General features: G+C 31.8%; 2 protein-coding genes across 12 annotated transcripts in view; one reads left to right on the top strand and one right to left on the bottom strand.

Annotated features, from left to right (window-relative positions):
• Positions 1-1453: 1453 nt before the first annotated feature.
• Positions 1454-15732, bottom strand: LOC139485361 (zinc finger protein 330 homolog). The gene is made up of 10 exons (XM_071269798.1): positions 15567-15732; positions 12518-12537; positions 12074-12144; positions 9693-9772; positions 8350-8476; positions 7672-7776; positions 6680-6726; positions 5390-5507; positions 2320-2517; positions 1454-1671 (listed from the first exon to the last, which is right to left on the bottom strand). The coding sequence occupies exons 1-10, from the start codon at positions 15678-15680 to the stop codon at positions 1568-1570; spliced, it is 984 nt and encodes a 327-aa protein (XP_071125899.1). The 5' UTR covers positions 15681-15732; the 3' UTR covers positions 1454-1567.
• A 7-nt stretch (positions 15733-15739) lies between these two features.
• LOC139485360 (rho GTPase-activating protein 26-like) overlaps positions 15740-27528 on the top strand; it is a 60747-nt gene continuing 48958 nt past the window's right edge. For 10 of the 11 annotated variants that reach the window (XM_071269786.1, XM_071269790.1, XM_071269787.1 and 7 more), the window contains exon 1: positions 15750-16003. In XM_071269786.1, the coding sequence (XP_071125887.1) occupies positions 15850-16003 (154 nt within the window). In that variant the 5' untranslated portion in view covers positions 15750-15849. Of the gene's footprint in view, positions 16004-27528 lie in introns of all 11 variants that reach the window. The other variant, XM_071269795.1, reaches the window with a different exon arrangement.

Genomic DNA, 27528 nt, shown 5'->3' on the forward strand with positions numbered 1-27528 from the left:
ATCCTTTTACTGAAATTGAGAGAAATTAAGGGAATGAAAATTTTAACTTCTTTTCCAGTAGTCTCTTAACCATGAAAATGAGGTCAAGGACGATGGACATATGACAAACAAAACCTTCATAACATAAGATTTCTATATATGCAAAGTATGAAGGCCTTCTATCTTCTGAAATATAAAGCTTTTAAGATGTTTGTTAAAACTGCCTCCACGGCTGGATCACTATCCCTATGTCAAGCTTTCTGCGACAGAAGTCAACAAAAATTCTGTCTGCCATAAATTAAAGTCAAGAGTTTGAGTACTATAATTAGAGCAATGACAGATAAGAATGAATATGCGCTAAAATTCTGTATTGGATACAGTAATTTCATTATAAATAAGATCCACACCAAATTCTATTGTCTTTGTCAGGCTTTTGTTTTGTAATAAATTTAGTTTTTTAAGCTCTGGATTTCAGGATTGATCCTTTCCGGATCCAGGAATTCTTTTTTCCAATTTAGGGATTTAAATTTCTTTAAATTTGGGACCTCCGGATTTCATTTTTTTTAACCTGGGATTTCGGGATTAGGACACCTACAACCAACCCTCTTCCGAGAGAAGTACGTACTAACCAGAATTCTCAAATGTAAAAATAAACCAAGAACAGTAATATCAAATGTCACAGTCAAAATAATCCAATAAGTAAAATATTTGTGTTTTTGCTGTCAGATAACAATTGGATCAACAAAAACTTTTTTATTAATGATTTAATTTGGTAGTGTCAATCCTGTATAATAACAAAGTTAGATGTGATTATGTCCTGATTATACACTACTTGGAGGTGCTCCAGATAAAGACAGAATGTACAGATTAGGTAATAAGTTCTTTTGATATCAGTATCAGATTTGACCTGGAAGTTGTTAATTATTGGTAATATTTATTATGTGGAAAACAAAAGATCCTGGAAATCTGTAATTTTGAATCAACACCAATGTCCTATAACAGTTATATATAAATCGGAATTCTTTGATTCTTCGCTTTACAAATTTGATCTATTTATTTACGTAGTACAGATGTGTAAATTGGACAGCATGACCTGCTCACACTTTCATATTTTCATGTTCAATAGAGAGCAGAATATAGGTAATAATCCATAATTGAAATACATCAAAATTCACATGTGTACGGGTACTAGGTTTCAAATGGATGTGACTACAACTTCATGGCAAACCAGCAGGGTTCTTTTCTATTAATTTTTTTTAAATAGCACCATGAGATTTTAAACAGCAGGCTTTCTCAAAAATTCATCAAATTGTGTATAAAACATTCTGTTCTAAATTTTGGACAATGAGCATGATGGTAAAACATGTATCACCAGTCCAGGATACCATGCACTAAAAGGCCACTTTGAAAGCAATGGATCTGAAAACATATTTCTCACTTCAATGGTAGGCGTGGCATAACAAGATAACAAGACTTAACAAGGATAATTTAATATATAAATAATCTTTGTTTCTGATATAAATATTTTGTAGCACTTCGGTACATGTATATAGGTAAATACATTATTTTTAAAACTGGATCACAGACATTAAACTGTTTTTACATCTTTGGAAGCATCCACTTTCAATTTCTCAAGCTCATCTTTTAAATCTTCTTTTTCCTCTTCCTCTTCCTCTTCTTCCTCATCATCATCTGCAAAAAAGATGAGTTTAAAGTTAAGAAACATTGATAACAATCAAATACAGTAAATTCAGAAATTATTGCATGCATTTATTATTGCCATTTTCGATCAATGGACACTATTAAATGCAAAATTTATTATTGCGATTTCATAAAATTGAATTTATATTGATGTATTTTAATTTTCAATTCAAAATTTCTGTGGTTGTATAATTTTTTTTAGAAATTAAGGTGCTCTACAAACACTGGTGACTAGACTTTGACTTGACTTGGTAAAATTTCTGACCAGTTGCAAAATTATTTTGATGAAACATTGCAATCTGTTCAGAATTTTAGATTAACTGCAATAGGTGGGAACACTTACAGTCATAGTAAAAATGTTTGGCTTTGAGCGTTCCTGATGAAGGTAAATCCAGAAAAGCGCTTTGGACGCAAGAAATGATTAAATGTGTTGTTTTCAATTTTTTACTGTCATAGTAAAAAGTTATAGTACAAAAGTTTCCAATGATGGACACTAAGTGATGGATCACATTTTTCAAGGTTTATGTAAGATAGCAATGAATTTACATATCTAGTTTTGTTTCAAAACTGTTCTAAAGGAAATGAATGTTTAAATCAATGTCCAGTATTAGCTAATACAAAAAACATTATCATCTTTACCATCTTCATCGTCCTCATCATCATCTTCATCGTCGTCATCATCATCTTCATCATCTTCCTCATTGTACTTTACTCCTCCAAAGGAGAACCCACTAGCACCTCCAAAGTCATGGTCTTGATACCCAGCATAATCATCATATGTATAGCCATACCCGTCCTGGTCATCATTCCTCTGTCGACCATAGTCATACTTCCTAGCTGTAAAACATTGTTATAGTTAGGAATATTGGAATTGTCAAATAATATCAGGTTAATAGACTATTTTCATGTTAACTATTTTTTACTTTCATGACTTTATAAGGATGTACACCTCTAAGGAGCCAAACATTTCTAGAATTTTTTTTACTTTTTTATATTAAATTTACCATCCTGAAAACTTTGTAAATTTGTGATTTTTCTCAGTTTTAAGAACAAAATGCATATTATTTCAACTTTTTTGTTATTTATGATTGAAAAAATACATATCTAAGAAATCTGAAAAAACAAAAATTATATGGGATGTACATGATTCTTGTAAAATCATTTTTTGTATCCCTAACCCATTTTCTCAAAATTTTGGCCAAAAAAACTTGATTGGTCATAAAATTTGAAACTGTATTACTCGAAAACTATTTAGGCCTGTTCCAAAAAAAAAATGTTTGGGGGGAAGGAAGGCACTTTTTATTTGACCCCACCATGCATACATTTTAAATTGGATGTTTCATTTAAATGTTCTAGCAATCTTTCTTAAATTACCACCACCCATCAAATTTTAATAATTACATTAGATGTATGTTTCACCATAATATGTTATTCTGATTGGCTGACTGCACATCACGTGTTATTCCTTAAGGAATTGCATTACTCAATAAAACTTTTCATTCATGATAACACGAGGTCCCACAATAAAGTGCACAGGTGAATTAAATAAGAAATTGATAAAATTCGTGTTTTCATGATCCTAGCTAAAAAATGTAATTATAAGTATTGAATGCTTCTTTTTGAAACTTCATAGGGTTGTAAAAGCGTTGATCGTGAGCACATTTTAGAATGAAGCACTTCTGCGCTTCATACAAAATGTACTTCAACGAGACTGAAACGTCAGAATACATCCTTAATTGGGAGTTTTTGACAGTTAACCTACTCTGTTGTAAGACATTCTGGTACCAGTCATGGAAGAAAAACTAAAAGAAAGTAAAATTAAATTTACAATCAGTGCAATTATGAGGGAAAAGCACTGATTGTAAGATTGATTCTACTTCTCTTAGTTGCTCTTGCTGAATACCAGTATACATCAGTTTGGTAAAATAAGCTTAATAAAAGAAATAATCCATGGTCACAAAGTGTCTCTGATGTTTACTCAATTTTCTTTCCCATGCAGATAAAGTGTCTTGACAATATTTAAACTTTTATTGCCATGATTCTAAAAATGTATACTTTAAAACATACAGTCCTAATTTATCTGGGACCTCTCTAAAATGCATTTGTATGCAAAAATATTTGGTGATCTTTAAATAATCTGATCTTATTACATATCATGCATATGTATAAAGGAAGATAACTCCAGTTTTAAATATTACTTTAATTATAATGTTTAGAACAGATATTAGATTCATGAAATTCATGCACAATTTACACAAATTATGTAATTTTGTTGCAAGTATGGTTATGCTTCTTCCCATCATTTTGTAACTTAAATAAATGAATATGTATTTCTTAAAATGTTCATATGGTGAATGTTTAAAAATTGTGTAAAATAATCAAAATATTTATTTTCTCTTTTAATATCATTAAAAAACATTCACAAGATTCTTATAAATTTGATAAAAGTTATTGATATCTAAAAACTTTGTCTGATTGTTAAGTACATTTATCAGTAAAATGAAAAAAATAAATGTTGAAAAATTTGAACTGGATACCTATTTAAAAAAAAAGAAAATTTCCTTAAATTGCATGATGGACAAAATGTAGGACTTAAATAGAAAAATAAAATTAAAATATGGGGTCACCGTTCATTTAACCCTTTCACCGATTGCTGCCCAGACAGAAGCTACTCTGAGACGATGGCTTCCCTGGCTACTTTTACTCTAGTGGGAGACCTTCATAATAAATGTCTATAAAAACTTGTTTATAGTTATTTGTGTATTTATTTCATTCACAAACACCATGTTCACAGTTTTGTTCATGTTTTGATAATTTTTTCTTCATAAAATATTCAAATTTTCAAATTTTCGGCATTATCTAGGTGAAATTCTCAAAATTCTGCTTTAAGACCCCAAATCGTAATTTTTTAACCCAAAACGGCAAAATTTTGAAAAATTTTATGAGGCTGTACAAATTCCTCACACTGAACGATGTCCATTCCAAGTGTTTTGTATATAAAACGACCTTTTATGTCAAAATAGTATACTAGTTTGGCTTCAATTCTTCCATATTCTTTCTAAAAAAATGTTCCCTCATTTCAAATTTTCGTAAATTCCGTAAATTTCGTCTGATTTTGACACGGTTTTCAACAAACGGAAGCGACATGTTTCCACTTTCATCCGGGTATTCATCAAAGAAAGATACTCATGTTTGCACTGTTTTGAGCGGGAAATATAAAAAGAGGTATTCCGATCCCGGTAAAACGGGACTCATCGTCAGCTGTCTGAAGCGTGAATCCCGGTAAACCGGGACTCATCGGCGAAAGGGTTAAGCTCACAATCTGCCTGCGAAAGAAGCATATATTTTTGTGAAGGTACTTTTTTTTTTCTGTTGAACTAATAGTAGAAATAAAGGTAATATCGGAAATTTTTTTTTTTATAAAATAGGTTACCAATGAGTTAAACAAGATATTTCAATTTTAATGCCAAAAAATGGCATTTTTGCACCAAAGATAGATAATTTGGAGCTTTTTTCAATGATATATACATTCTAAAAGGAATCTGGGGCCAAAACAAATTTTTTTTTTTAGATGAATTATGTAACATATGTTAAAGAAACAACTGATAAAGTAATAAATAAAATTTGTAATGAAAAAAAATGTTTAAACTTGTTAAATTTTTCTGATTTTTTTGTACCCTTGATATATAATAATGTTACATAGACTTACTATTTATACTCATTTCCTTCGTTTCTTGCGTGTTGAAGCCACATTTGGGACATGGAATGGGTTGACCTTTAGGATACTTGAAACCTTTTCTTCTCACATGGTCATCACAATAACAAATCTGTAACAGAAAATCATCATGTGGTCATCAGACAGTATTGACATTTTTCTACATTGTAACTCATAATCTGACCTTAGAAAGAATACTTGACCTTTATCAATGAACATAAGCATTAAAATATTTATCAACTGTTATACAGGTCAAAGTATGAGTCCTTTTAGATGGACATGTTCACTTTAACTTACTTTACGTCTAATCCATACTTCATACAGTTTATCTATTACTTATATAATTCAAGATTGATTGCCATTTACCAGACAGAATCTGACAATGAGCCCTCTATATACTATGGATTCATTTATTTTCATGGGTATAAATTTTCATGGATTGAGAATTTTTGACGATATTTGATTTCATGGTTTTACAAAGCCTACAGGCATGACAGGTTGCACTTTGTAAATACAGCTGTTTCTCAAACCACGCCTCTTTTGGGGAGATTTAGAATATTCATAGAAAATTAATTTTGTTTACATACTGGTTCCCAGTTATGCTCTCTGTGTTTCATCTCATAGAGACATAACTTGGGAATTTACCAGTAAATATGCATGTGCATATTGTTTACATTGAAATCTGCGGTAACCCTTCATTCAAGGTAGGGGTAGTTAAGAAATTAATGTTAGTTTAAACTCTGAAAAGTTCAGGGCATATAAACGTTGAAAATATGCCACACAGCCCTATATTTTGACCTTTGAAAAAAATTGTAGCGCATATGAACTTTCAATTCTAGGATAAGATTTTTTTCAAAACTTCATAGTAAAAGTGGTACAGTTTGAGCCATAAAAGGAGTTCCTATGGGAAATTGCATTGTCAATATTTACAGAAATGCAACCTACAGAAAATTTGTACTTCATTGAACATTTGAATTTGTGGTTCATATGTACTAACAAAAGTTGGTATCCAACAAATAATTATGCACAAAATTACATATATGACTTATCTTAGCTTCTAACCCTACACTAGACTAACGTCTTACATTTGGCCACTTTTTTCACAGACAATTATCCAAAGACTCTTAATAGACTTTCTTAATAGTTTAATTTTACATATTGTGACTTGGATGGAGAATTGTATCATTGGCACTCATACCCCATCTTCTTATATCTATTTCATACTTCAAAATGTAGATTATAACTTAAAACCATTAACAAGGAAATAAATATATCAGAACTTACCTTACACCTAAGACATGACACCTGCCCTAGTTTATTACAGGATACACCTGGAACAGAAAAAGAGGATCAACTATAATGTATGATATACAGAATATATAAAAATAAATGGGGAATGTGTCCATTAGACAAGATGATGCCCCTGCTTGCATATAAAGTTATAAAGGGATACAACTCAAGAACTGTAAAATTGACGCTACCCAAATTTGTACTAAATCAGAGTATTATGGTATTAAGCATTGTTTATAAGTTTCATAACATTTAATTGAGACAAACTTAAGTTAGAGAGCGGAAACAAAACATTCAGAATTTTTTTAATTTTAAAGGGGGATAACCCTAGAACAGTAACAGTCATGCAACAAAATTTGATCTTTAGTTTTTTGGTAATTAGCACTGTGGATAAGTTTCATGACATTTGGTTGAGGAAAAATTAAGTGAGAGAATAGAAACAAAAAAACCAGCAATTTTTCCATTTGTAAAGAGGCATAACTCTATAATGGTAAAAGTGATGCCACCAAAATCAAAACTTGATCTATGTTTTGTGATAATAAGCATTTTGGATAAGTTTCATAACACTTAAGCTTGGATGAGGCAAACTGATTTTGGGACGTACTTACTGACAGACAAGGGTAAAACTTAATGCCCCCTCTGCTAAAAAAAGTCTCTTTAACTTAACAACTTGATTGTTCCCTTCTACAAAACATATACAACAAACACAGCAAATACAAGTATACCTGACAAGGCTAGTATGTTAAAAAGGGAAAATTTTGAAAAATCAACTGACAACAATACTCTCACATAACAATTCTTACATGTCAAAATCTGTTGTAAAAAGTTTCGCAGAAAAGAGCTTGCATGAACAAACGAGAATTGCATAAAATTCCTTAGTTCAGGTTTTAATTTTCCTTTATCCTTCATGTTCAAACTGGTCACTGTGTTACAAGGCAAAGATTTGATGAACAAGAATGAAGATCTGCATTAGTTAATGTACTCACATTTGAAACTTTCAGCATCCAACTGTTGACAGCTAGCCTGGTGTTCAAACTGATCATCTTCACATAGGAAGTTATTACAGTATGAACAATTAAACACTCTACCACCTGAAATAAATTATTTCCTTTAAACATAAATTTATTTACCACCATTTCTACAAAGAAATCAACAAATTGAATATGGATTCAAATATCTATGTGTTAATTACTGTTTTAACTGCTTAGTTTTTCTTAGATGACTTTTTGTGATTGTTTAACATCTTTACCAAATACTTATTTTGAGCATTTTATTTGCTTTTAAACATATTGTTGTTAATATGGATACATTGGATCTTCCATTATAATAATACGTTAACAAATTCCAAAATCAAGAAAATGAATTGGTGTGAAGTTTGCTAGAAAAATCTGAACCCCACAAAATGTATCTTAGAAAATAAGTTGATTTGTAGTAATGAGTATATGTAAAATGTTTTATAAATGGGTATAATAGTAAAAGTAAGCAAGTATTTTCAATGATACACTATATATTGATAGAAATTGTTCACTGTTCTCTTTCAAACAAGTTAATTTATATAACATGAGGTGGTTTGGACTATGTGTTATTTGCTTTTTGTTGAAAGAATTTTAGACATAGTATTTTTTTTATAACAGAGTTGTTTCCCTCCTCTTTGCCTAACATACCAAAGTCCCATACACATCTTTTACATTCAGCACATTCAGCATCTCTGAGAGGACATGTACAGGCATGTGTAGTCAAACATTTACTACCATGGCATACCCAGGCTTCGCAGAAATCACATACAGCTCCCTGAAATGTAAATAAAATGTATGGTTGTAGCAAAACAAGGCCTCATTGAATTTACAGACTGCTTAATATAAACATCCCCTCATTTTAGTGTCATAGAATAAACAAGCTTCACTTACATCATAAATAAAAACAAGTGAAACTGCGAGCTACTGCTCACTGATGATACCCCCGCCGCAAGTGGATAATATTAATAGTGTAAAAATATGCAAGTGTTCGGTAAACAGGAAGTTGTCGAGTGATGAATCTGAAAACGCATCACACGGTATAGCTGACTTATATAAATCCTGAAACCAAATTTCAGAAATCCTTGTATTGTAGTTCCTGAGAAAAATGTGACGAAAATTTTCAACTTGGCTATCATGTGTAAAATCAGACAAGTGTTCGGTAAACAGGAAGTTGTCAAGTGATGAATCTGAAAACACATCACACGGTATGGCTGACATATATAAATGTTGATACCAAATTACAGAAAGGGTGGATGTGTAGTTCCTGAGAAAAATGTGACGAAAGTTTCATGGGACGGACTGACTGACGGACGGACTGACAGACAGAGGTAAAACAGTATACCCCCCCTTTTTTAAAGCAGGGTAAAGCGGGGGTATAATTATATACACTTAAAATTCTGAAATTAAAGATGCTTTTACGGTTGCATACCAAATATCATTTACTTCTCTCATCAAGATATCAATAAAATACATATGTATAAAGAGTAAAAAAATAAAAATACCAAACTCAGACATGTCAGAGGAAAATTCAAAACTTAGAGTCCTTTATCAATATATATAATTGATATGTCCTCTATATTATTAAAACAAGAATTGAACAGTTCAAATAAAATGTACTTAACTTTGAATATGTATTTGAATGTACATTACGGCCTAAAAATAAAATATTGTTTGTTTTCCAAATCCTGACCAACCCTGCAAATATGATTCGGCTCACAAAATTTTATTGTCAAAACTAAGTCAAATATTATTTTATCCATTCATTTATTGCTGGTTTGACTGATAATTGTTCCTGCTTTTTGGAAAAAAATAATTTTCAGGCTTGCTGGTTTGACTGATCAAGCTTTTTGAAAGAAAAAAAAAGAAAATTTCCCTACCTACCTACCCACACCTGGCTTGGCAGGGTCGGGATTGGAGAAACAAACAATATATTAATTTAGGCCTAAAAGATGAAATTTGTAGGATATTCAATCTGTTCTTTATATACATACCACCATGTTCAGTCCTACTGTATGTTGATTTGGATGCTTGATAACACAGTCACCCATCTTGGCTAAACATTTCTGTTTACCTGAAAAAATATTTCTAAAGTGTATAAAAAAACAAAAAGAAACAAATTGGTCTTTTTTTAATACATCATCAATAATAGTTACCATTTTCTGTGTTGTCACAATAACAAACAATTGAAACATTAAGTTATATGAAAAGAGTGACAGGTGAAAAAATAATATTAATCTAATTCTTGAACCATTGAATGCATGCATATATAATATAATTAGTATACTGTGCACCAATTTATAATTTTATACACATCCAATTGGTATAATAATCAAAATAATATTTTTAATCTGTCAGTGTTGTGAAAATATGGCAGCTAATTAATGGTAGTGTTTTGAAGCAGAGATTGAACGATTGTCACCTTTGTTGACAATCAACAAAGAAGCATGGATATTCAGGTAAGCAAGTGTATAACATTTACAATAAGATACAGTTTGTTACGATGACAGAACGATGTTTACGTTTGGTTTTCTCCTTGGCACTTGCATATTGTGATCACTGGATTTTAACAAGAAATATAACATTTGCTAAGGTAACTGATTACAGAGACCTATGTCCATAAATTGTTTGCTGGAAGCAAGCAATTAAAAAAGAATCAATTTATTTCACATTTGGGCAAATAAAGGAATTTTCTTACATTGGTTTTATATAAATAAAAAAAATAGCCATTTAGTTATAAACTAGATGTGTCAAAACAACCAAATGGCCCTGTCTCAAAAAGTTGAAAAATCTGCAATTTTAATAACACATGTGGACACAAAAATGATGGTAGTCTCACATATCACAAATCAGCTCAAAATACGGAGGCGTATAGAAAAATGTCCATATAACTGTGTTTTTCAACAATTTTCAAAGTTGTAAACCCTAAATTTTGGCAAAAATTAGCTGAGCGGAACGAAACTTAAAGTTGATCTGTAACTCATCATGGTTAGCTCACATACCAAAAATTAGCCCAATATCTGAAAGCATTTAGAAAAAAGGTCCAAATAACTGTGATTTTCAAAAATTTATCTAAGTCTAAACATATGCATATTTTTTTTTAACTTGAAATATCATATAACTTTATAACTACATGTATGGCATCAATAATCAATTAAACATGTTAAACCAATTAAGGCCAGGATTTGGATTGTTGGTTTAACGATTCGCCAAGGTGATTTTGCTGATTTGCAAAATAAAAATAAAATTTACTTTTTCTCGCTTTTTTGTTCCCTCCGACCCAAAAAGCAATATCTCTCAAAAATAAATAAAATATCCTTTTTTAATCAAATGAAATGCATTAAACACTAACCGAATTGATAAAACTTTCTGTTGTGAAAACTGAAACTTCCAATTTATGTATCTAAAAATAGACAAATCAATAATAACTGACCTTGAAATGTCGTTTGCGCAAATAATTTTGCGGAACGAAACCTGTGTTTAAAGCCTTTACACATTATGTTCGTTTCCCGTATTTGTCTTCATTCCGTAAGATAGAAAATGGAAAATGAACTTGTCCAACCGTGGAAGACGGCAAGTTAAAGAACTTAATTAAAACATATCCTTTGGAATTTCCTTCAGACTTTTGTCATTGATAATTTAAAAAATATCCATTAAGATATAAAAAACGGGAATGCATGACAACTGATGAACCCAATATACTCGGTTTTTTTCCAGTGGAAGAGTCTATTACGTTTTTGACATGTGTGTTTAAACTTATTTTCGTACTATGTATTTGCATTTTTTTTTTTATCAGTTTTCGTGTTTAAAGATCATTAATCACTAAGTTTCGTGAAATTTGTTTACGGCTACGTTTGTAATATGACGATTTAATTTCGTCTTTGTCCATGGATACAACCCCCCTTTTTTCACAGAAAATTATTAGACAATGTCATGCGATGTTTATGGCAGCTGATTAATAATATTTCATCGATCCAGTATAAGAAATGATGATAAAATAGCATATTGTTAGAAAGGTAAAATGTATTTTTTTTTGCATATTTTTCTGTCTTGGGATATCTTTTTCCTTCTTCTATCCGACTGACTGACTCGACTTTTTCATGGGGAAATCCGTAAACCAACACATTAAAAAACCCTGGCCTAACATATGAAAGAGTTGTGAGAGTAAAACAAAAACAAGGAATGGATTTAAAGGAAGCTTTATAAAAAATTATAATTGAGAGAAAATGTGTTGCATTTTTCATTTCCCTGTATTAAAGTATGCTTTCAACCTCAATGGGAAAATGAACTAAAATAAATGTTATGTAGGCCCTGATGAGCTTATATAACAAAAATACACATATCAAAACACTTATCTGTCAACAAATCAACATACCACACTGTCCACAAACAGGAAGTCTCTGAAGTGTGTTACAAAAATAACAAAATGCTCGGTTCTTCTGTTGCCTGTGAGGAAGGAAAAAAATTTAACTATAAAAACTGATGCATTATAAATATATATATCGTAAAAGGGTTTTTTTTTTTGCTTTGGCGTTGACTTCTGTTTCCTGCTAATGTCTTAACTCTATTGGAAAGTCAGAGATGTAGAAAAGAACTTGAAAGCATGTGTAGATTGCAGCTTTACAAATATCATTTCATCAGAAAAGGATGAATCAACACAACATTTGATAGTACAAGTCACATCATGTTAACTACAAAGCTAATCAAGATTTAATATATAAAAATTTACTTGTTACAGTACTTGCTCACTTATTACATGTATTACATGTATTTTAAGTTATCAAATCTTCTTTTCTTTATTATGTTTATGTTTACTTACTTTTTACACGAATCACATTCCTGAAACAAAAGAACATGATTGTTAATACATTACTTCTCTTGGCAAGAGATTTTCAATAACTAATTTATAAACAGAATTTTTAATTTCCTGACCTTATAATTCCTATCAGCACATACATGTCAATTTCTGCAATCAATCTATGGAATGAGTTGCCAAATCATTGCAAAACTGAAACATCTTTTACTCAATTCAAAAGTCCAATATAAACCTTGTTTGAATGGCAACTCATGCCAATACAATGTTATGTTCTTAACATTTAAGTTTAAGGTTACAGAATTGAAACACATAAGTGCTGTACACAGGGCTGTAACTACATTGAGGCAAATGCCTCATGTTGGAAATTTCAAAAAAAAAAACAAAAAAAAACCAAAACAAAAGATTGTCTTCATATCAAATTGTTTTCACGGAAAGTGTCTTGCAAGACACAAGTTCTCTTTACTCTCAGATGTCGCCCTTGTATGTTTATCGTGGTCCATGTTTCTATCTTATTTTTAGTTTTCAGAGTTGATGGTCTATTGTCATGATTGTTTGTACTTCTGTGTCCCGGGTTTGTCTTTTGTTCATTTATTGTCCTACTTTATGACTATATAGATATAGGAAGCTGTGGTGTGAGGTCCAATGAGACAACTCTCCATCCAAATAGTCTGAGTGTTGATTTTCATTTGTAAACGTGTGGTTTTGCAATGTTGCATGTCAACCAATGTCCAGACATTGTACGAAAAAATATTTTAAGAATATTTACGATGCTACTGGACACAAAAAAATATGGTCGTTTCTGCATGGAGAATTGAACTTGATATCAAAGAATACAAAACTTGCTCTTTTTGTTGTAGATAAAACTAGATAGCTGACATAGTTTAAATTAAAGTAAGACCACCAATTTCTCGGTATCAAATCATCTATAAAAACATCAATGTATTGCCATATGATCTTTTACATTAAAGGGTTAAACTTGCATTAAGTCGTGTTCAGACCCTTTAACAGAAAATAAAAGAAGATGGAGTAAATGGGCACGGGACCTAATCTCACACAAAATTAATGCATAGAAAAAATACAAATGATTAATGGTCAAAGTTTGTATTCTTGTTCTTCATCTTGATAGTTTCTGGAGGGTCTTCAACAATAAAAGAATCATTAATACCGTAAAACAAGGTCAAGATGATCCTTAGTGTCGACTTAAGCAGTACTAGTACTTAAAGTATACTACTGCACTGTCACTATATATAAATCTAGTCACAAAAAAAATCACCAAAGTCTAAGAACAATACGAGACAAAGAACAGACAGACAGACGCGATTTTAATGATTGTGAGAATTACTATTTTTGCTTTATCCTTCATATCGGTCTACTTTTAATGTTGTCCCCGTAAAAGTCTTAAATTACAATGAATCTATGTTTTTGCCTTGAGACCAGAATATTGTCAAAAAAAACGCTAAAAATAAATTGCGTTTCAATGTAAGAAAGAGTCCGGGAAACGCTCAGAATGCACGATTTTGCTTTATTTTTCTCATAGCTTCTGGGGGCCTTGAGCGGCCCCCAGAACCCTTCGCCAAAATTTTTCGCCTCGCTACGCTCGGTGAATATATTTAGCCTCACTATTAAAAGAGGCTAGTTACGGCCCTGGTACATGTTTACCTCAAATACACCAATATCATGTTTTATCGCGCCAAATTTATACTTGTATTGTCACCTTGTTCATATTCCTTTGAGACGGCTTTGACATTAAATTTGGGTCTTTGTTGACTACCAAACTTTCTTCCCAGAATTCTGTATCAGAGGATGTTCAAGGCATTTCCTCAGAAATTCCTTGTATCAATATTATTATTTTATCGTGACCAACAAACAAAGTAATGTTTTTCAATTACAAATCAACAATTTACTGTAGACACCTTTACAAAATTAACAAACAAACTAGGCCAAAGAACATTTTTTTTTTTACAAGAACAGTTAGGTCCTTTAACATGTTTTCTGGAAACAAATACTATATATTAACAAAAAAGGCCCTTGGGGTTTTCAATAGAAATTGCCCTTGGGGTTTTCAATAGAAATTATAACAAGTATACTTGAAAGATTATAATTTGAGAAAATTTCTCGTCTGTACTAGCAAACTTTCACATAGATTTTTACTGTCCATACTGTTGTGCATTAGTTTTTTTCTACATTGACTAGAGGTATAGAGGGAGGATTGAGATCTCAAAAAACATGTTTAATCCCGCTGCATTTTTGGGCCTGTCCAAAGTCAGGAGCCTCTGGCCTTTGTTAGTCATGTATCATTTTTAATCTAAGATGCTTGGGTGTATAATTCAGAGTTTAGTATGACGTCCATTATCACTGAACTAGTATACAAATTTTCTTAGGTGCCAGCTGAAGGACGCCTCAAGGTGCAGGAGTTTCTCGCTGCATTGAAGACCCATTGGTGGCCTGCAGCTGTTGTCTGCTCTATGGTCGTGTTGTTGTCTCTTTGACACATTCCCCATTTCCATTCTCAATTTTATTTCACATAATACATGTGATAAAGTTATTTCCTTTGAAAATTAAGATCATGTCTGATGTTTAATTACGTTTTTTCTTTAATCAGATATAGCACATGCTGCATGAAAACACCTGAGACTGCCCAAAAATGTAGTCAATACAACAGTTTTGAACACAAATATGTCACCACAAAGGTGATCGGAAATATATTTTTCAATTTCTAAATGTAATGATATGATGCGAATAATATTTGTGTACCACAACGCTGCTGATATTTGTTACTCTATGCACCATTTTTGGTCATAAATTATATATGTAGTTTACACATACATTTGTAGCGGTGACTGAACATGTAAGTCATGATGAAATTATGTGCACAGAAATAAGATTGAATACTTAATGGAGTAAAAAACACTGTATATTAAGCATCAATTGTACTACAAATAAAAAATATGGTTCTTAAACAAAGTCAAAGATAAGCTAGATTAGAAATCACCACCCTCCCCCTTTCTTTATGAAATCTTGCTTTATTCATATAGATCTGAAGACTTTGTACCATAATGTAGTTGCATGGCCTTTCAACAAGTGATTTCTCTTGTGTTCTTATTTCTCTCTGTCTTTCTCTCTGCTTTTCCGCTTTTTTTCTTTGACCAGTTTTTTTCTTTGGCATTTTGTCTTTGACACTTGCACATGTGTATACCGGAAATAAAAAAATAATTTCTGAATGAATTGTACGCATGCGTTTTAAAACAGGAAGTAGCTATAATGTAGCTGTCAAAAATCACTCGGCCCCCCAAAAAGCTAAACATTTTGTTTCAAGGTGATACACAAATCTGAAAATGGGTCTTGAACCCCTTGAATTTGCGGAGTGTTTAACTGACAGTCCTGGTTTTCGTGAAAAACTTCACGATCATGAGAAAGAACTTGAGAGAACTAGCAAGGCTATCAAAGCCTTGATTGGTGATGGTAAAGAAGTCTTAGCAGCATCAAAAAGTATGTATTATGTGACGTCTAAATTAGGTTTCAAAAGAGAGAAGTGTCTCTGTTGTATGAAGTCAATTTAACATTAACGAAATGAAATAGTTTCTTTATATTCACAGATATATACAAATTATGTCTATTAATATTATGTAGCCCATTAGTCTTTAGACTTAGGCTTGGTAATTACAAAGAGGGTGGTTAAGGGTTATTTTTGTGCAACGTGATCACCGTTTTTTAATTGACGTTCAACATGTTTTTACTTTTTTATTTGACGTTCAGTCGTGCAAGACGGGTGCCTCGTTCAAAGTGTTCTGCTTATTTAATTTTACGTGCATCGTGATTTTCAAAGTCTTATTTTGCGTGCTCGGTATTTTTCAAATAAAATTCAAACACTTGGCAGGGATCGTCAAGAAATACTTTTTTAAAAGCCGTAAACCAATAATATCATAAATGTGTATACTAAATCGGGAATATCAAGTAAAACAAAGAGTTAACATATACAAGAAGACAGTGACTCAGTCACAAAAGGTTCAAATAAAAGTATTTATTTTTCGTGCAACGTTCAATACAGAAATTATTTCACGTTCAACGTGAAATTATGTCTTATTTCATGTTTTTGACGTGCAAGCATCCCCCCTTTACCACCCTCTACAAAAAATGTATAAAAGTTAACATCATCTATCAGTCATAACTTTGTAGCTTTGGAGTTGTTTGGCCATACATTGTAAGTCGATTCAGCTTTACAATTTGTTATTAAACTTCAATAGTGATTAAATAAGTGTCAATTATAAAGGAGGGTCATAATACACCTTATAAATTGCTAACCAGGCTGACCCCAGAATCGGACCCACTCGAACTTTTGTCGTCATACAACAATCACTTTTCCATTGTGGGTTTTGTTGTATTTTAATGTCAAAATTTTTCAGGAACCTGTGTGATGTCCAGTAATCTGGTAATCATGGTAATGGCGGAAAATTAGCAATAAGGTGTATGAGGGTTAACTTCATGACGAATAACAATAATAATTCATGCAAAATGGTGTTAATAGTATTTTTGTGGTGCATGTCAATAAAACGTACACTTTCTTTTAGAAGATGAAAAAAATAGACTGATTAAGTTATGTTTAGATACATGTAAATCACTTTAATTTTTCCTAAAATAACAGTAATGATAATTTTTTGAGACCTCTGAAGAATCTAGGTAAAATTTAACCAAATCGATGATAATGGTAGCTGTAAATTACTATTTGATGCCTACAATGGTTAAGGGATTTCCTATCCTTAGAAAGGTGTATGTCTAAGGCCAACTAAAATTAATTAGTAGATTTTCATCCAAATTTTTGAAAATAATGGGGCGGGTGGGAGGATTTTATTTTTTAAATTTTATTTCATATGAAACCCTTTTGTGACGAGTTCTTCGTATATGCAAGTGTAATAATAAGCTTGTATCATGTATACACAAGTATGAGGAATCTTACATAATATTTCAAATCCTTAAATAAATATATCTAATTGCGGCTTTAAAAACTTTTAAACAACAAAAACGTGTGAGAAATACTCTCTTCAGTTAGACTACCTACACAAAATGTATTTGGGTTTCTAAACAATGGTTTGTATTACCATAAAATGAAGCAAATGCATTGGTATGCAACACAATTATTATGAGTACAGAATAAAATGAAAGCTCAGAGAGTGTTGAAAATAATAGGGTTGGTACTTTATATGCAAGATGAAAATATAATTATCATGTAAAACATGAACTTAATAATTAAAAAAAAGTTGTTGTTTAATGAGTCTTTTTGGCTGTATTGTGACATTTGTCAACATAAAAAGACAGCCATGGGTAAAATCAAAGGGCTTGCATAAATAAAATGCGTATGTTAGTCGACTTTTTAAATTCAATAAACGGTCATAAATCTGACAAGTTCGTGCTTGTGTTTCAATATCTATAATTCAGTCATGTTTTCTGTATCAATGGTTTCCACGAATCTTGTGCTTTGGGTATCATTTACAGTTTAAATTTCCTGAGACAAAGTCATTGCATAAATAAAAAAAGTCAGCAGTTTTCTTATCACAGAAATGTGTGACATACTGCGATTTGCAGTCTTGGAAACAGCGTTTTTCTCGTAACACCAATATTTCATTGTCATTCTCGTTATCAATCTTTACTCTCGGAAGATGATGTTGTCATCATAGAACAGCGGAAAGGTAGACTTAATCATTTTGGTTAGATTACTCGAGGTACAAAACCGAAATTTGAAACAGGAAGCATTGAATGAAACGAAATTTTAACGGTTACCGGTAACGGGAATGAACAAAATCCGGAAATCGTAAATTTTATAAAATAAAAAAATTCGGGGCGGGGCGATTTCAGAGGGGCGGGCGGGGATGAAAATCTATCAATTAATTTTAATTGGCCTAATAATAAACCAATCAAATTGTTATTGAATCTAATCATTGTTTGTCAAAACAAGAATTTTTTAGTCTTTCAACTCGACAGAGTATTATTTTTTTTTAAACTAGGTTCCAAACCCTAATTCCTTAAAGCGTCATTGTTTATTTTTTCCAGGCTTTTACCATATTTTGGTTGCATTTAGAACTTGTGAAACTGCATCTGTAAATTGTAAATAGTTTCATTTACATTGTATGTAGAACAATGTAGAATTTTGCTTAAAATCAGGATTTCTTAAAATTTCATCTAATGTTAATTCATGTACATGGCCAAAGTAGCACAAAAATGTAGACAAAACAACAACATGAACAAAGGCTATGTGGCTCTGCGGCAGAAATGTCTGGTTTCCCATTAAGCATACATTGTAGCACTGACATTTTAAAATAGTCTGTAGACTTAAAATATAATGATATAGATTTAGAGAAAAAGAAGATTTCCAGATAAATGAAAATACATGTAATGGACTTAGAGACAGGGTCCTTGTATTAAAAGGCCTGTTCACTCATCCCTGAAAAAATATTTTCTGTCTGGAAAACTCTGGATGAGAACAGTCCTTTTCTCAAGAAGATTTATTTACAATGTACTGCTGTTAAAAAAATACTTGCTTGTCAAGTTGTTTTCAGTATAACCAGAAACTGACTTCCATTTCCATTAATTGCTTATAATTAATGGGTACAAATTAACTCCTAAGAAAGCTAGGTTATATAACATGTTGCTTTATTAATAATGTTCTTCATACAGAAAATATCACAAAAATCATTTAAAATTGAGCTTTTATTGACATTAAGTATATACATAAAATTGAGAAAGGAAATGGTGAATATGTCAAAGCGACAACCACCCGACCATAGAGCAAACAACAGCCGAAGGCAACCAATGGGTCTTCAATGTAGCGAGAATTCCCGCACCCGTAGGTGTCCTTCAGCTGGCCCCTAAAATATGCATAATAGTACAGTGATAATGGACGTCATACTAAACTCCGAATTATACACAAGAAACTAAAATTTAAAATCATACAAGACTAACAAAGGCCAGAGGCTCCTGACTTGGGACAGGCGCAAAATTGCGGCGGGGTTAAACATGTTTATGAGATCTCAACCCTCCCCCTATACCTCTAGCCAATGTAGAAAAGTAAAAGAATAACAATACGCACATTAAAATTCAGTTCAAGAGAAGTCCGAGTCTGATATCAAAAGATGTAACAAAAGAAAATAAATAAAATGACAATAATACATAAATAACAACAGACTACTAGCAGTTAACTGACATGCCAGCTCCAGACCTCAATTAAACTGATTGAAAGATTATGTCTTCATCATATGAATATCAGGTACAATCCCTCCCGTTAGGGGTTTAGTATCATACTATCATAAAATATATGAGAAGAACATAACCCGTGTCATGCCAACAACTGTTTTTTTAGAAATAAATGTGTTTAGTTCCGATGCAAAGACCCTATCAGTGAATCAATGTTAAAGCCAAAATATGCAATCTTTAATGACCTGACAACAGTATCGTAACTATATCCCCTTTTAATAAGTCTATTTAAAGGTTTTGTTAGTTTCTGAGGAGAATACTGACATTTTTGTGCTTTATAAAGAATATTTCCATAAAATTTTGGATGTGAAATACCTGAACGTATAAGATGTCTGCATGTTGAGTTATATTTACGAATTATTTCCTTATACCGGTGATAAAATTTAGTAAATGTTTTGACCAGTTTGTGATATCGAAAACCCTGGTGTAATAATTTTTCAGTAATACATAAATTTCTCTCGCTAAAATCTAATACATTGTTACATACACGAGCGAATCGTACAAGTTGAGATATATAAACACCATAAGATGGTGACAAGGGAACGTCACCATCTAAAAATGGATAATTAACAATAGGAAATGAAAAATCATCTCTTTTATCATAAATTTTTGTATTAAGCTTCCCGTTTATGATATAGATATCAAGATCGAGGAAAGGGCAGTGGTCATTGTTATCATTAGCTTTATTTAAAGTAAGTTCTACAGGATAAATTTATTTAGTATACATACTGAAGTCGTCATTATTTAGAGCCAATATATCATCCAAATATCTAAAAGTATTGTTAAATTTTTGTATCAAATGTTGTTTTGATCATGTTGATGGGTCTTTGCTAATTTTAGTCATAAATTGTAACTCATAACAATACAAAAACAGGTCCGCAATAAGTGGTGCACAGTTAGTCCCCATTGGAATTCCAATAACTTGACGATATACGGAATCTCCAAAGCGAACAAAAATGTTATCAAGTAAAAATTCAAGTGCATAAATAGTATCAAAGCATGTCCAATTGACATAGTTCTTTTGTTTATTGCTACTAAAAAATGATCTAAAAGAGTTTGAACATATGTACTCGCATTCCGACTTTTTAAATGCCCAGTTAATTAGGGATGTGAATTTATTCTTAATAAGAATATGAGGCAAAGTGGTATATAGGGTAGAAAAATCAAAACTTTGAACAGATTCAAAATCACCAATATATGCATGCAATTTATCAAGTACTTCCAACGAGTTTTTGACACTCCAAAAGTAATTAATTCCACTATTTTCAAAGGCCTTATTTGAACAATTTATTATCAGGTTTTTTATTGTACCAAGTGTACTAGTAAGTAAAACAGACAATTTAGTAGTTGAACAATGGCTGGAAGATGAAATAAATCTATATTTGTAAGGTTTTTTGTGCAGCTTCGGAAGCCAGTACATACTTGGGACTTTCATTGTGTTTGGTTCTGCTTGTAAAGAAGTAGCTAAAAGTTTATGTTTGTTACAGATGTCGTTTTCTGAAAATGAAGTCAGTTGGAATGTTGGTGAATTCGTGATTTCCTTTTGCAGAACCTCTATATAAAATTTACGTCAAACAATAATGATATTATTCGCAGCTTTATCAGCCGGGACAAAAACAAATTCCTTGGCTAGTTCTGTTAGTTTATTTTTGATACGCGAAATAGGGTTTTTATAGTTTTTGTTGAGGGTAAAATGTTCTTTAAAATGTTGTATTCGAATATCAACTATCTTCATTACTGAATTAAAAAAAGAGTCCAAAGATTTTTTGTCAGCTTTTTCCCGTTTTACCCATTTCAAACAGTAGGCGCGGAGTGAGTCGTTGATGATATTACGACACTCATTCCAGTTAATAGTTGACGGGGGACGATATTTAGGTCCTTTACTGAGGAATGATTTTAACTCTCGGTCGCGAACGATGTTAAGGTCTCCTGTTATAACATGGGAAATTGGTCCATAGGTGTATTCTGAATTACTGCAATTACACGACATAGGTGTATTTTCAGTGATATTTACATCTTTACACAATTGGCTATAATTAAACACATATTTTCGGGTAGATTTCTTGTAAATATAACAAATGAGAGGGAGTTCAGTATTATCAAAATATCCAGGAATTTGGTCTTTAACAGAATGGTCGTTAAAAATACCGGCAATATATTTACAAAATCAAAACCTTTATTGACATACTTTATTTTAATAAAATGTTTTTTATGATCTTCAGGGCGATCAATTTTTGGAAACAGTTTAGAATAACAATATGCCATTATAATTTGGACAATTTCATACTTAGGACTGTAATATGAAATTGTGTTGCAATCCTCTAAAATTTTATTTAATTTATTTATAGGTAAAGAACAAAGCTTGGTTAACAGATAATGTCTGCCGTTGTTTTTTGAAATGGAAATTAGGTCCGAAATATTTGTATGGTTGGTCCGAAATTTTCTTTGATTCCGATTTTTTCTGCGTCCATGAGAACGATTTTTACGAACAGTTTTAGAAACTATATCCAAAATGTTAACAGAATCGGTTCTTGATATATTGCCAATTCCCATGATATTATCATTAAGACCGAGAGGGTAGACTGTCTGTAATTTTTTAATCCAATTTAATTCATTTATTTTTCGTGATCGTACAAACTTGGAATGAGATTCACCAGGCTGCTTATTTACTACTTCTAAAGGTTGAACTGTTAAATATTTAATAGGATGACTGTGCTTCTTAAGATGTTGATAAATGATACTTTTGAATTTATTGGGTCTTTTAAAACGATACAGGTGTTCTTGCGTGCGTTTAGATAAATATCGCCCAGTTTCACCTACGTACTGAATACCGCATCCCGGTTTGTTTCATGTGAGTAAATAAATAATACTGTTTGTTTTTCAAGTAATATCAGTTTCAAAATTTAGAGAAAATGTGCGACCATTAAATGTGGACCTTACTGTATTGTTGGTGGAAAGACGGGGACACGTAAGTCATTTTTTGGCATGACACTTATCGATAGAAGGGTAACCACGATTTTTATTGTTAAAAACGTTAGCTATTGTAGTATTTTTAGATAAGCGATTCTGAAGATTGAGACGTGTAGATACCCTTTGAACGAGTTTAGTATTTAATATTTTTCCATTTCTAAGCTTCATATTTGTTTTTTGGTATGTAGATTTATTACAAAGGAGCAAAGACTGGCGTCCAGAATATGAACCATCACACAGTAGATTAAATTGTGTAAAAATGATAAAACTGTTCGGCTCAAGACGTCAAATGCTTATTGTCATAAGTTACCCGACAAATTTAACAAAAGATAGGGTATATCAAGGTAGCGACTGACGTCTGACTAAATAGATGAATGGGGCTGAATATTAAAATACTACTTTTTGATAGATATTACTAAAGTAATGAACATAGAGAAGTTCTCGCTCGGACACACACTCCATAATCTAGTATAATATAAGAGCATAAACCTTAAGCACGGGGAGGCACTGTATATTAAAGTTTAAATAACCCATGTTTTGAGGGGAGACAACACTGTAAACATCCTGTTTTTTTGGCAGTAAAATTGAAAACTTATTTGCAGCCACTAGTTCTTTTCAGAGCAGGAGACCATACCCTGAGACAAGATTTTTCTTGAAAGGCCCTCTAAATTTCATACAGTTTTGATTACATTGTATGTAAAATGTGCATGTATCATGTCTTCATGGGTATGCACATGATCTGATTTCAGGTTTTCTATGGTCAGATTAGGCATTTTTTCCCCCATGGTCTTTGGATGGAATTTTTAGCTCACCTGGCCTAAAAGGCCATGTGAGCTTTTCTCATCACTTGGCGTCCGTCGTTGTCGTCGTCTGTCGTCGTTAACAATTTTTCAAACATCTTCTCCTCTGAAACTACTGAATGGATTTGAATGAAACTTAAAATGATTGTTCCTTAGATTATCCTGCACAAAGTGTGTGCTTCGATTTTTGATCCGTCAAAAAACATGGCCGCCGTTACTTAAAATAGAACATAGGGGTCAAATGCAGTTTTTGGCTTATATCTCAAAAACGGAAGCATTTAGAGCAAATCTGACATGGGGTAAAAATGTTCATTAGGTCAAGATCTATCAGCCTAGAAATTTTCAGATGAATCAAACAAATCATTGTTGGGTTGCTGCCACTTAATTGGTAATTTTAAGGAAATTTTGCAGTTTTTGGTCATTATCTTGAATATTATTATAGATGAAGATAAACAGTAAACAGCAAAAATGATCAGCAAAGTAAGATCTACAAAAAGGTTAATACGACCAAAATTGTCAATTGACCCCTTAAGGGGTAAATGTCCATTAATGACAATTTTTCACAATTTGTACATCATATTTGCTAACTTTAAAAAATCTTCTCCTCTGAAACTACTGAATGGATTTGGATGAAACTTAGCATGATAGTTCCTTAGATTATCCTGCACAAAGTGTGTGCTTCGATTTTTGATCCGTCAAAAAACATGGCCGCCCTTACTTTAAATAGAACATAGGGTTTTTGTGTTTTGGTCTCATTTTCTTTATTTATAAACAGTAAGTCATATATATTTGTAATATTGAAGAATTGTTAGCTGTACATGTTTGCCTGGCATGGTTCAATATGTTCAATAAGGCATTGTTTACCAGGTGAGCGATTCAGGCTCTTGAGAGCCTCTTGTTTTAATATATTAAAAGTACACTTTATTTTTATTTCATTATAAATTAGAGAACATTCTGATTCCAGTGATATCTAGTTTCATACAAGTATCTTTATATATCAGTCCACCACTAAGGGTCACTTTAATGCATGGTACTTCAAAATATGAGGTCTTTGAAAAAAACTGTTGATTGCACCTTAGAAAATGGTGTCTCCAGTATACATGTACATGTACACACCTGTATTAACAAGTTAACAAAAACACTGGGATTGTACATGTTCATGTTGATTGATTGATTGATTATTATAAGTTATACCATGTTAACATATGTGCTTTGTTATACATTTTGTTATTAGGCACATGTCAATAAAACCTGTACCAAAAGTTTTTTTTATCATGTCTTTTTAATTACATATATATATAGAATGTAAATAGCCGCTTGGAACATGTATTAGCTGGAGTCATTATCAGGTATTAAGCTGCATAAGAGTTACCTATTTGTTAAACTGCTAGTAAGTTGATAAGTCAATTACCTACACATTTCTATATCTGTCAGCCATAATTCTTTCTACAGGGCATTTGTTCAGCAGAATTCATTTCTAATTGACTTGTACAGATGTATGTGCAGTTAAGAATAAACTATTATTTACTTAATTCAATTTACTTAAGATCTAACTGTCTGCGTCAGAAGTGTTTATTTGTTTAGATACTATATGCAGTTGTTCTGTCCATTTCTATCATATTAAGTTCTTATCTTATTATAATGTCATTAACACATACAATTGTATGATTAAGACAAGTATATTTTAGAAGTTTTCGATATTGGACCCATTTAGAAATTTGACTTCTACCTTAAACAGTGTTAAACATGTATAGCATGTTAATAGTGATTTGCACAACTTGCACTCTACTGTCTTATGTACTCTAGAAAGGGTAACATTATATATCTTGCTTTTCATGGCCTTGACATACAGATATAAAAATAAAAGACTTTTGAAACAGTAAGGAATTGATATATATATATGAATGGACCTTTAAAGTAGTCAATTAGTGGCAGATCCAGATTTTTTCATAAGTGGGGGCCCACTTGCTGCTTAAGAGGGGGCCCACTTCAGTAATCATCTTCAGTTAATCCCTAAATAATCAAATTTTTCCTCAAAATCCGACTCTGACAACATTCATGACATTCATGTATGTAGTCGGTCTTCATAAAAAAAAAACGAGCTACTGAAGAAAATGTGAGGATGTCACAAATTCTCTCTGGACCGAGTCTATAAGTCTATGTTTTCTCAATCCATTGTGACATAATCTTTAAACTAATAAAGACCTCTAATTTATTATGAACTATCATGAATATTGTAAGACTTATATTAGAAGTCTTTTGATTCTCAGTACAATTAACATGATTGAACATTTTACAGTTAAAGTGTATGCCAGTACTGAACATCCTGAAGGTGTCTTTTTTTTACAGCAAAATATTTAGGAGCATAAAAAACTGAACAACTTAAACAGGAAAAAGACATCTTTCTTAACATCATGAACATAATCTTTGTTTAAGCCACAGCTCACAATTATAGGATATAAAGTACTAAATGGTGGCCCCATTGCCGGCAATGCTATTTTTAGCAATTATCTCCTTAAAAGGCGCTTTTAATAAACTAATTATGGAAAAACTGCTGTTGTCTAATTGAAGCGCGATATCTATTTGCGATTTTACCGCACTCAAATATATATGGTCCCATGGCTTTTCTTGGTGAATTTTGGGGTTTTTCACGATACCAGTTACCTGACGATTTCGCAGAAAAATTTCCCTAATTTTGAGCAACATAAAAAATTATTTCCGGCCCTTCATACTATACATTTAAGGACAAATTTGTGCTTGCATCAAACTTCATTCATAATGCTTTCCAGAAGAAAAATATATAAAAGATATAACAACCAATCACAGAGAGCCATCTATTTTTATCTCTATGTCATGTTCCCTTCATAAAATGGCTGCGCCCATGTAATTTTATTTGGTACATTGCTACCTATAGTTTACCTTGAAAAATAAAATTGTATTACTTGAACAGGAAGTTAACAGTCAATATATTACATTTGTACATCAATGTGCAATTTATTAATATATCATAACTCATAAGTTTACTTAGAAAACTACATGTACACAGATGTACATGTACATGTAGATGGCACAAACCAGTACCAAGACTTGAATCTGACATTGAATATTGAATATTAAAATTTTGACATACATGTCAACCAGTAATGAGTTAACTTTGGTATAAACTCCCTTTTCCTACATTGTATACAAACAGATGAATTTCACATCTGTTGAACTATTATAAAGCAACTAGCTATATATATTTACTTATTATATATATAATTTACTAAGAAGAAAGTTTATTCCGTTGTCTTGAGTTGGGTACTTGAAAGATTTTCTGAAACTGTGTTACAGTAATTGCCAAGAATTTCTACAATATAATGGCATCAGTTATGATGGAAAATTGTTAAAAAAAAATAATTAATAAGTAGAAAGTTTAAGTTAGCAGGATTGAAATGAGGCAGAATCTAAAGGAAAAAAACATAAAATGTGTATATACGCCCATTAACAAAAGGAGAACTGATTAATTGAATAACCAGGCTATAACCTTCATGTTTGATGTGCTTCTCTCAGTCTGTAATAGATTTATGTAACTTGTAAACAGTAAGCTACTCCTTTGAAACTGGAGAACTGCTTGCCATACTTTATGTAATGTAATTGATCTCTGGTATTAAGTCAAGTGTTTTCTTTTTTTTCCCACTCAAGGAAAATTATAGTGAATATGAAGAAGATTCACTTATCAAATAAAGATGTATAATACCATGCATTCACCGTTCCTATCATTGGGCTGAAATTGCATGCCACACACAGATTTGGACATGTCAGATACAATAAAGTTCTGTATCAGATATACATGCAGCATAGGTGGATCTGGGCCCCATCTCCCCCCTTTTTGTGGAAAAAAATTTGTTTGATTATACATGTATAGGGAATTACTGAAGCATGGCTGTAGTGAGTCCGCTCATAAGACAGTCAGTCAGTCTTATAAAAAGTTCTGGACCTGCGGCTGTAATTAGTGTG

The sequence above is a fragment of the Mytilus edulis genome, chromosome 8, assembly GCF_963676685.1.
Source record: "Mytilus edulis chromosome 8, xbMytEdul2.2, whole genome shotgun sequence".
NCBI classification, from domain to species: domain Eukaryota; kingdom Metazoa; phylum Mollusca; class Bivalvia; order Mytilida; family Mytilidae; genus Mytilus; species Mytilus edulis.

Coding starts and splice junctions, on each gene's coding strand:
- LOC139485361 (XM_071269798.1), bottom strand. CDS start 15,680: ATGCCAAAGAAAAAAACTGGTCAAAGAAAAAAAGCGGAAAAGCAGAGA. Junction 6,727..7,671: donor GGATGCTGAAAGTTTCAAAT/GTGAGTACATTA, acceptor TTTCTGTTCCAG/GTGTATCCTGTAATAAACTA. Junction 1,672..2,319: donor TGATGAGGACGATGAAGATG/GTAAAGATGATA, acceptor TCTTTTTTGCAG/ATGATGATGAGGAAGAAGAG.